At 39.5% G+C, this 10,768-nt stretch overlaps 1 protein-coding gene across 1 annotated transcript; it reads left to right on the plus strand.

Annotated features, from left to right (window-relative positions):
• The first annotated feature begins 2,344 nt into the window (after positions 1–2,344).
• Positions 2,345–3,106, plus strand: LOC142180813 (uncharacterized). Its single transcript, XM_075252900.1, has one exon. The coding sequence runs from the start codon at positions 2,345–2,347 to the stop codon at positions 3,104–3,106; it is 762 nt and encodes a 253-aa protein (XP_075109001.1).
• Positions 3,107–10,768: the final 7,662 nt, after the last annotated feature.

The raw sequence follows: 10,768 nt of genomic DNA on the forward strand, positions 1-10,768 counted from the left end.
TGCATCGACCGCTCCCGACCCAGTGGCCTTCTAACCAACAACTTCTGGAGCATCAGCACTCCGTCTTGCCCTTTGTACCAAAGGGAAATCATCATTGTCATCATCATCCTACAAAGACTTTCCACAGCAGTCGAAGTCAGGACCGTGGCATCGGTCTTAGTTGGAGACTCGGTCGACGCCTCCTTCTTCCTCTTCTTACCCTTGTCGAGTTTCGAGGTTCCTTCTTCACTAGGAGGAGGCGATCTCATTGACACACCTTCCTCGAGGCTTACACAATCATGACATATTAACCTCACCACCAAAAAGAATACTCATAAGAAATTTGGCAACGACAGTAAAAAGTGCTTACTATGGTTCTTAGCCTACCACCATGTCTTGGCCAAATCATGCCAAGAAGGCTCGCTATAAGAAAAGGTAGAGTCTAGCTGTCTGATCTATCTCGAAAGGTCCTGAACCGCATCGGGGTACCAAATGGTGGCTGCATAAAAAAATCGTTTCAGTAGGGGAATAATGGGCAATAAAATATGCTCGAGGTAGGAACACTTATGCTTCATGTTCCATTCTTTTGGGAATGGCATCATATCGACAAGAATAATGTTCGATGTTCTTACTCGGACAAACCGGTTCCTCCATCCCCGGTCCTTGTCCTCATGATGCTCGCAAAGAATGTCTTGGCAGATCGAGGATGAAACTTGATTAAACCTTGGAAGAGACGAGGGTTGTACAATCTAACCAGGTGATTGAGGGTAAAGGTCATTCCCTCGACCTGGTTGGAGAAATATCTGAGCGTATAAACAATCCTCCAGAAAGAAGGATAAATCTGACCGAGTGTCACTTGGTATTAATGACAAAAGTCGAGAATCACCGGATTTATCGACGGGGAAGAAGGATCTACGGGGCAAAACATGATGCTCCTTTGATGATCCTTACTAGTGGTAAGGTAGTTGGTAATGCAGGCCCTCGATGGAAGGAAGTTCGAGACAATAGGGGATTAAACAAAGGCAAACAACCTGAAGGTACTACTGCAGAAGGGAAAGAAATAGTTCTTGTTAACAATACAACTGTGACAAAACAAATACAAACAACCAACCAATTTGCAGTGCTAAAAATAGAAAATGGTGAGATCAATGAAGTTTACCAATTGGCAGTTGTGGAGGAAACTCCAGTTCAAAAAACCATAGGCAACAACCTTCAGCAAAATAATTCCATAGCAGGTGTAGAGAATGAGTCGGAGGAGCAGGAATTTGATTTTTCAACTAGACAAATAGTACAAAAGGTAACTTCTCCTAGCTCATCTAGGAGACAATCATCCAAGACACAACCCAAGAAACTGAACCCTGCAGCACCTACTTTCAATCCTACAGCAATAAAAAATCATACAACAAATAGGGAAGCAACAGCTCATTGTGTACAAAACGATTTGGGGAATGAGCAGCATTTTCGCAATGAGTCAACTGCCCATTGGGCCCAAAAAGCATTCAAAAATAATGTAGTTCAAGTCAATACTTCATGTCAAGACATTCCTTCACAGTACACCAAAGTTGAACAACAATTAACAAACAACAAAGAATGAATTTGTTGAAGATACAGATTTTGAGAAATTCATGACCAATGAAAAAGAAAAATGGGCATGAGGGAGATTATGGCTCAACCAAACAGAGGAAGACCTAGCAGATGGTCAGATTCCAGATACAATGCATAGTGATGAAGAATTTGGAGGAAATGAAGTGGAAGATGAGGATAAAAGTGTTAATTGTAATGCCAATGCAATAAATATTCAAAGCATCAGTGAATGCACAAATGCAGCAACAGAAAAGACAAAAGAGGGGAACATTAATATTATAGATCCAGGAGGGACTTCACATAATGCTGTTAGTAATGTCTTGAAAGAAGATGAAAATGCAGACAAGAAACAAGACAAGAATGCAGACAAGAACCGAGCTATGACAGTGCAGGTTTATACAAGAAGTACTATTCCATTGAGCACTGTGCAGGATGTAGCAGGAAGTAACATTCCACTGAACAATACAATGTTGTTGACCAATGAACATGCTGCAAAAGATTCTGAACTTATCAACCAGGCAGAGGATATTGTTACATCAAAAGAAGCAGTAGAAGCACATGATTAAGTTAACCACGCAGAACTTAAAGGTGGAGACATGGATGAGGAATCCACTGCACAAAATTTCCCTAATGTTGCCAAGCAGGGAGATCTGTCGCCAAGGCTTATTGAACTAGTAAAATCTGCAGCAAAGGGGAAAACGAAACAGTCAAAAGAGACTTCTACTGTCCCAGTTAGTGGAGTACAAACAAGGAGAACACTGTCCAAATCCCAAAACATTTAATGGATGCCATTATATGGAATGTCAGGTCAGTAAACACAATGCAAGCATTTGAAAGGCTGATTACAATGCACAGAAAACATCATTTTGAGTTCATAGGAATCCTTGAGCATATGCAACAGTCTCACAAAATGGAGAGGTATAGAGCAAGAATTGGTTTGGCACAGGCTGTGGTGAATGTGTCAAACAAGATTTGGGCTTTTATTGATGAAATTTTTGAGGTTACTATTTTATATAACATGACTCAACAGCTGACTTTGAGATTAATGCACTCTGAAACACATGTTGAGCTCATCCTTACACTAGTCTATGCCAAATGTGATCGCACTGAAAGAATAGAACTATGGGATACGTTGTATGCAATGGCATCAGATATGACAATACCTTGGCTAGTTGGAGGCGACTTTAATGTGATATGGGATGAGGAAGAGAAATATGGGGGATTGTCAGTTTCCCTCATTGAAGTAGATGACTTCAGACACTGCATCAATACCTGCAACTTGACAGACTTGGGTATCAAAGGAAGCATATTTACATGGTGGAATGAAAGATCAGAGGAGGACTGCATTTTTAAAAGATTGGACAGATGTATTGGCAATAATGAATTGCAACAGACCTTTCCTGGATTGGAGATAACTCACCTATCCAAAATCGGGTCTGATCATTGCCCAATGTTGCTGAAATGTGATATAGTAACTCCTCCAATTAAGAAGTCATTCAGATTTCTTAACTTCTGGACAAAGCATGAGCCTTCAAAGATGTAGTAAAGGAGAATTGGAATGCTGATTTTAGTGCTAACCCTTTCTGCATTTTTAACTACAAGTTAAAGAAGCTTAAACAAGCACTATCTACCTGGAGCAGAGCTACATATGGGGATATATTCCAGAAGATTACAAGCCTTGAGGAGGAGGTCTTGGTTCATGAAAGACAATTTGAAGTCAATCCTATACAGATGAATAGACAAAGATTACAACAGGTCCAAGCTGAAATGATTAAATATCTTGCATTAGAAGAAGAATTCTGGAGACAAAAAGCAGGCATATTATGGTTCAAATATGGTGATAGAAACACTAAATTCTTCCACGCTCAAGTTAATGGGAGAAGGAAGAGACTGAAATTATCAAGGATCCAGAATAGCCTTGGTAACTAGATTGAAGAAGATCACTTAATAGCAGAAGAAGCAGTAAAGTTCTACAAGGATCAATTTACATAGAGTGCAGTTCCAAATGATTTTGATATTCTAAATCATGTGCCTTCAGTGGTAGATAGTGATCAACATGAAAGACTGATGGCTTTGCCTTTCAATGAAGAAGTGAAGAGAGCAATTATGGGGTTGAATGGGGACTCAACTGGTGGACCGGATGGATTCACTGGAGCCTTTTACCAAACATGCTGGGAAATTATTGAAGAAGATGTAGTCCGCATGGTCAAGGCTTTATTTTGCGGTCAGTAGTTGCCAAAGAGTGTGACACACACAAACCTGGTTTTATTACCAAAGAAAAAAGAAGTTACGACCTTTGCGGACATGAGACCAATCAGTCTTAGCAACTTTGCTCAGAAGATTTTCTCTAGGGTTATTCATGAGAGGTTGGTTGAATTATTACCAAACATAATCTCAGAGGAACAGGCAGGTTTTGTGAAGGGCAGAAACATAGTTGAGAACGCGCCGTTAACTCAAGAAATCATTAAGGATATCAGGTTGAGAACAAAAGCAGGTCCAAACGTTGTGATTAAGCTTGATATGACAAAAGCTTACGATAGGCTTTCATGGCTATTCCTGACCAAAATACTAAGGAAAATGGGATTTCCTGAAGCATTTATTGGCTTGATCTTTGATTTGATTGGGAACAATTGGTACTCTATTCTTATAAATGGTCAGCCTAATGGATTCTTCAAATCATCGAGGGGAGTTAAACAGGGTGACCTTTTGTCACCAACTCTATTCATTCTAGCAGCAGAAGCACTTTCTCGGGTATTGAATTCAGTACACAATAACCTGTATTTCTGTGGATTTGGAATGCCAAAATGGAGCCCGAAAATAAATCATCTATCATACGCTAATGATACGATCATTTTCTGCTCATCTGATGAAACTTCATTGAGACTTGTCATGGAGGATTTGCAAGCTTATGAATCATCATCTGGTCAACTGTTGAACAAAGCCAAATCATCCATATACCTGCATCATTTAACCGATAATGAGGTGATTAACAAGGTGGAAAGGATTACAGGCATAAGAAGACAAGGTTTCCCTATGACCTATCTCGGATGTCCTATTATTTATGCAAAAAGAAGGGGAGACTATTACCAGGGATTAATCACCAAGGTACTGTAGTCATGGAAAGGCAAACTCCTATCTATAGGAGGCAGAGCAGTTTTGATCGCAAATGTCCTGTAGAGTATCCCAATTCATATGTTGTCAGCAGTTAATCCACCAAGTTATGTGATTAACAAATTACATAGCATTTTTGCCAAGTTTTTCTGGAGCAACAATGTGGGAGGCAACACTAGACATTGGGCGTTTGGACTAACCTTTGTATGCCTTATGAGGAGGGAGGCATAGGTTTCAGGTCCCTACATGATGTATCCAAGGCACTGTTCTGCAAATTATGGTGGAATTTTAGGACAAAGCCTAGTTTGTGGAGTGCATTTATTAGTCAAAAGTACTACAAGAAACTAAATGCAGTAATTGTACCTTGGAAGGGTGGATCCCACGCGTGGAGAAAAATGCTAGAATGTAGGGACTTGATTGAGCATCAAATATACTGGAAACTGAGAATGGGATCAGCTCTATTCTGGTTCGACAATTGGACTGAGATGGGAGCCTTATATTTTCAAGTACCTGCAGAGTTTGGTATCGATGAGTATATTCAAAATGTCAATGATATGGTTGAAAATGGTATGTGGAATGTGGATAAAATGTTTGAGAGCCTACCTGAAGATTTGGCACACCACATTGTGCAGAATATTAGACCACCGACTGAATGTTCACAGTTAGATACTCCTTTCTGGATGCTTGAAACAAGGGGACATTTTACAGTAAAGTCTGCATGGGATTACGTGCGAAGAAGAGCCAACCCAAGATTAACTTACAAGATGATATGGGTAAAAGGTTTACATTTCAAGATATCCTTCTTCCTGTGGAAGGTGTGGAAAACCAAACTGCCACTTGATGATTTCTTGCATAAACTAGGATACTCCATGCCATCTAAATGTTGGTGTTGTGCTGATCCTAAGGAGGAGTCATTACTACATCTGTTCTTCATATCCAATGCAGCTAGATGTGTTTGGACTTACTTCCTGAGGAGAGCAGGAATTGCATTAGATGGGTTTTCATTACATCAAGCAATTACAAAGTGTTGGACAACACCAGTTGTACCTAGATTGAAGCCCGTATTACAAGCTTTACCTGCATGCATTGTATGGGAACTTTGGAAGAGAAGAAACAGTTTGAAATATGGAGAAGCAGTGTCAGTGAGCAGAGTTATTTACCAGGTGTCATCTACTGTGCAAGCTCTGGTCCAACTGAAAAAGCCTGGACTATGTGTGCCTTAGAAGTGGCTGGACTTACTGACAATGATGGAGCAATACACACCTCGACTGAAATATGATAAAGTTTTATGGTAATTTCCTTCAAAATGATGGATCAAAGTGAATACGGATGGAGCATGTAGAGGGAACCCAGGGAGGAGTTCAATTGGTTTCTACATAAGGGATGAGGTAGGTGATTTGATATATGCAGAAGGAAGAGAGATTTCTGAAGCAACCAACAATGAATCAGAAGCAGTAGCTATTGTGGAGGCATTGAAGATGTGCAAATTTTTTAATTATTTCCAGATATGGCTGCAGACAGATTCTATGCTATTAAAGAACATTATAGAGGAATCATGGAAGCCTCCTTGGTATATTACTGAACATGTAGAGGAGATTTTAAGATTGAAGGAACAAAGTATCATCAAGGTCACACACATATTCAGAGAAGAGAATACATTAGTAGACCACCTTGCTAATTATGCTCTAGATGAAGGAAATACTGAATGCCATAGTTTCTGGGATATGGACTGAAAAGGAAGGAGGATTATTAACGAAGATAAGATGCAATGTCCTTACATAAGAGTGAAGGTTGCAAGGAATTAGGAGGAAAAGGGGAAGGATCAAAGCCAAAAAGGAGATAAATATGGAGAGGAACAAAGGCAAAATGAGGAGGAGAAACGGACTGGACTTAACTGATCAACAGGGTTAAATCCTATGGGAAGAGATCTTGATGATCTTCTGTTATACTAACATTTGGTGTTTTTGTGCAGGAAATGGTAATGTGGAAATGACTTATCATGATTGTCAATTTCAATGGTTGGTATTAGTACATGGTACTCAATCCCTTGAAAGAGATATCATGATATACACAAGCAGGGAACAAAGGAACAAAATGCCCAGCTCTTTTACATGGGGCAGTGAAGTTGAGTCTAATGCACAAGTTGTGATACCCCCTCAAGTATCACAATGCTTATGGCATTCACTTTTGCAACATTTAGAGACAACATCTGATACAGAACAAAAGCACTACAATAATCGAGCACAAAAGGAATGGCCTAAGGCATTGGAAACAAATTCAGCATGGGGTGCAAGCGTGCATTCAATTCCTTGGATATACAACAACCTTTGTGTAGAAGTGTTTAATTTTGAGGAGAATCTGGACATTAAACAAAAACAAACGCAGCGTTTATTAGATTGGAGTGATGCTGAGCTTAAGCTTTTGATAAGATGCTAAAGGCATTGGAAACACAACAAGCATGTGGAGCTCGCATGAATTCGAGAAAAGCTGGAAACAAAGGCTGATGTAGTTTTTGATTTTTAAATGCATGAATGGTTCATCCGAGTGATGGAATGCACGCATGCTTCTACCATATTTAAATGAAAGAATGCTTCTAGCTGATTGGATATCTACTGTCTTATGCATGCCTGTTTCCTTGGAAAATGCAGAGTACATATGCAAATGTCACGACACTATATGCATATTTTTTAATGAACTTTCAATTGGTGGTATTAATGCCATGCATTCATTCCAATGGAAGGGATTTAAAAATAGGCAAAAACAGTACAATGTATCGTGGGCTTCAATGTTTAATACATTGCACGATGCATCATGGGAAACAACAATATTGTGCATCGTGGGTATTTTTAATACAGTGCACGTTTCTGCTTTTCATTCGAAGTGATATTGTCCAATTTATAATTCTTTTTTACAAGCCTACGATTTGGAGCTTGCCTATGGAAGTAAGCACGAGGCACGCATGGATGCTGGCAGTTTTCAAAACCAAAGCAGCTGGGCAGTGCTTTCTTTGGAGGACATTTTAATTTCCAACAGGGATGCACGCCTGTTTTCACATGGAAATGCATGCTGGAAATGTAAAACATGCTGGACAAGAATGCTTTAGACATTTGAGCATGCACTTGATTTGCACAATTCGAGAAAAACTGGATTACAGCATGTGCGACCATAGGGATGCAATTTAAGGCAGATTATGCCCAACAGTTACTACTGAAAGTAACTAGAGTGTAGTCATACACGGAGATGAAATGCAATATACTATGACTGGATGCACGCCTGCAACGTTTGCGACTGACTTGGGAATGGGAGTACGCTTGTTAATGGCTGCAATTGTTCTTTTGAATACGGGCATGATTTCGAGAAGCAGGATCTCGAGAAAATTCCAGCTCTATTTTTGACAAAAGTTGTAATTAAATAAGGGCCAGTGATTAAACAATGGCCAGTGTTCACATTTTCAGCGTAGGAAGAAGAAGGGGATCGAAGGAAAATAGTATACGCGTGGGATGGGGTGCTGGAGCAATTTGCTGGAGAATACACATGCTCAGCACTACATGGTAATCTTCAGTTTGTAAGCACTAACGAAGGCCTGGAGATTCAACACTGGATTAGCGTCTTTTACTGACAAAGCTCCGATGGGATGGCAATCAAAACAAAGGTTTCTATCAACCTAGGAAGAATTTGTTGAGCAAAGTTGCTGCGGAAATACTAATCAGTGGACTAGCTTTTAATTTCGCAAATTTTATCAGTAATAGGTTTAATTCATGGGCTAATTTTACTATACAATGATTAGTAATAATTGTGATATCAATTTTGAGTGATCTACTCAATTTTGATAATAGGGTACATGTATTTTACAATGTTTATGCTTTACGACATCAAGACATTTGTGTTTCTTAATTTTATATATATATAAAATCTAGCCCTAGGCGCATGCCTAGCGGATTGCCAAAAAAAAGGGTATGTATATACGCTGAGGAAGAGAGCTTTGTGGTCTACTATGATTTCCTCAGGGTTAGGGATCACTACTTGCACTGTCTTCCCCCATCGTCACTCTTTCTTTACCCTCGTCATGTCGTTCACCACACTAATATACCGAGATACGGGCTCGCATCGGCCTGGTGTAGAAGGAGGATTTTTGATGGCAAAATCAGAGACCATATCGAAGTGGCCAGGGATACATTGCTCAACACTTGGAGGTGTTTTTGGTTTGCCCCTGGATGGGCGTGATGAAGAAGCAGTGCCCTATTTCTGAAGCACCATTTTTTGAAGTTTTTTCCATGATTATAACCTATTCTCAAGGAAATAAGATGAAGAAACAAGCACATAAAGAATATAGATGCAGAAAGTTATGAACTTAGCTCTAAAAACCTTGATGATGTTGTAAAAGTGTGAATAGCAAAACAAATTGAGGTATTTATAGAAACTATTTGGGCGATGTTTGAGGGGCGGAAAGGTCAAACCAATGACGGTTTGTGGGCTTCTCGATAATCGTGTTGATAGCAACCTCTGCTCAGCCTTTTATTCATGGCATTTAATGCTCTAATGGGCTGATGTTATAATGAGAGTATCGAAAAGGCAAGAATTCAGTACTGTTTCTTATCATTTCACTCTAAGAAACACGGGGACTATCTGCATAAGGCTAAAATCGGAGAGTCCGATTTTGGGATCATAATGGCATTCCATAGCTCGTTGCCAAGTGGCTCGAGGCACAACTCGAGGTTTGATTAACCAGAAAGCTCGAAGCACGGCTCGACCTTGGGGCAGTACAAATCGGTGGCTATGATGAACGAGTGGGAGATTCCCAAGGCAAGTTGTTAAAGCTGACCAAGTCTATAAGAATAGTGTAAGCCTGTACCGTCGCATTAAATGGATGTACCAACCATATAACTTTGTAATAAATGCATATGTACCTGTCACGACCCAAACCAATAGGCCACGATGGGCACTCGATACCTTACTCAACTGAGTACCATCATAACGTATCTCTCATATTATTCTATTATAGTTCAATAACCGGAGCAAAGCATAAGGGAATATAAACTTATACATATGAAGTATGGGCCTATAAGGCCGGCATAAAAAAAAAATTTGTATACTCAAAACATAGGTCGACAAGGCCATACAAGTATCTGTATACCTGACATTTGTCTACAAGCCTCTAAGAATACATAATATCATAAAGGTCGGAATAGGGTCCCGCCATACAATCAACACATGTACTAATCATGCTGACAAAATAAGCAACTCCGGAGCAATTAGAGCGTACCAGCACCTTCCACTAAATTGATAGCCTACTTGGAGGACTCTCGACCTGTCTATCAGGACCTTCGGGTATGAAACACAGCATCCCTATGCAAAAGGGAAGTCAGTACAAATAATGTACTGAGTATGTAAGGAATGAAAAATCAGTAACTAGTAGACATGAGAGAAACATGGAGTAAAAGACTCAAAATGTATATCTGAATAACTCTGTGAATCATTTAATATTATAATGTCGTGCATATGCATATAAATATCATACCATGCATGGGTATATGCGTTCATAACATCATCATGCCTCTGAGGGCATCCCATCATATCATCTCGGCCATTGTGGGCAAATCATCAATATATACCAGCTGATCAGGTGGTAGTTCATATATAACGTCGTAACCTTTTCACATATCACATCTACATATAATATACATATATACGCATATATAAAGCCATCTGGTCATGGGTCAATATAAATGAATGCAATGCATAAGAAGTACGTCAATAAAATCTTTCGGAATGTCATAAGACCATTATGCCTTGAGTAGTATCATGAAGTAAACGTTTTTTCTGAGACCCATGAACACATGATAGAATAATATGACACATGGGGAATCAAGAACATAAGCATCTCTAATATTTCTATGAATAGTGTCATGTATGGAAATTGTGCATTTGCACGTTTTGTTTGTTTTGTATGGAGCATGCCAAAAGAAAGAAGGGATAGCCTTAACATACCTGAGTTGATTCTCTTGACAATCCCTCTAACACCCGTCTATTGCAAAAAATGTGTAACGACGGATCGAAGTAGGGAAAAATTTGTATGATATTCTTGAGAAAAATT

The sequence above is a fragment of the Nicotiana tabacum genome, chromosome 5, assembly GCF_000715075.1.
Source record: "Nicotiana tabacum cultivar K326 chromosome 5, ASM71507v2, whole genome shotgun sequence".
Taxonomy (NCBI): domain Eukaryota; kingdom Viridiplantae; phylum Streptophyta; class Magnoliopsida; order Solanales; family Solanaceae; genus Nicotiana; species Nicotiana tabacum.

What these genes read in the sequence shown, in the direction of transcription:
- LOC142180813 (XM_075252900.1), top strand. Translation starts at nt 2,345, where the DNA reads ATGGATGCCATTATATGGAATGTCAGGTCAGTAAACACAATGCAAGCA.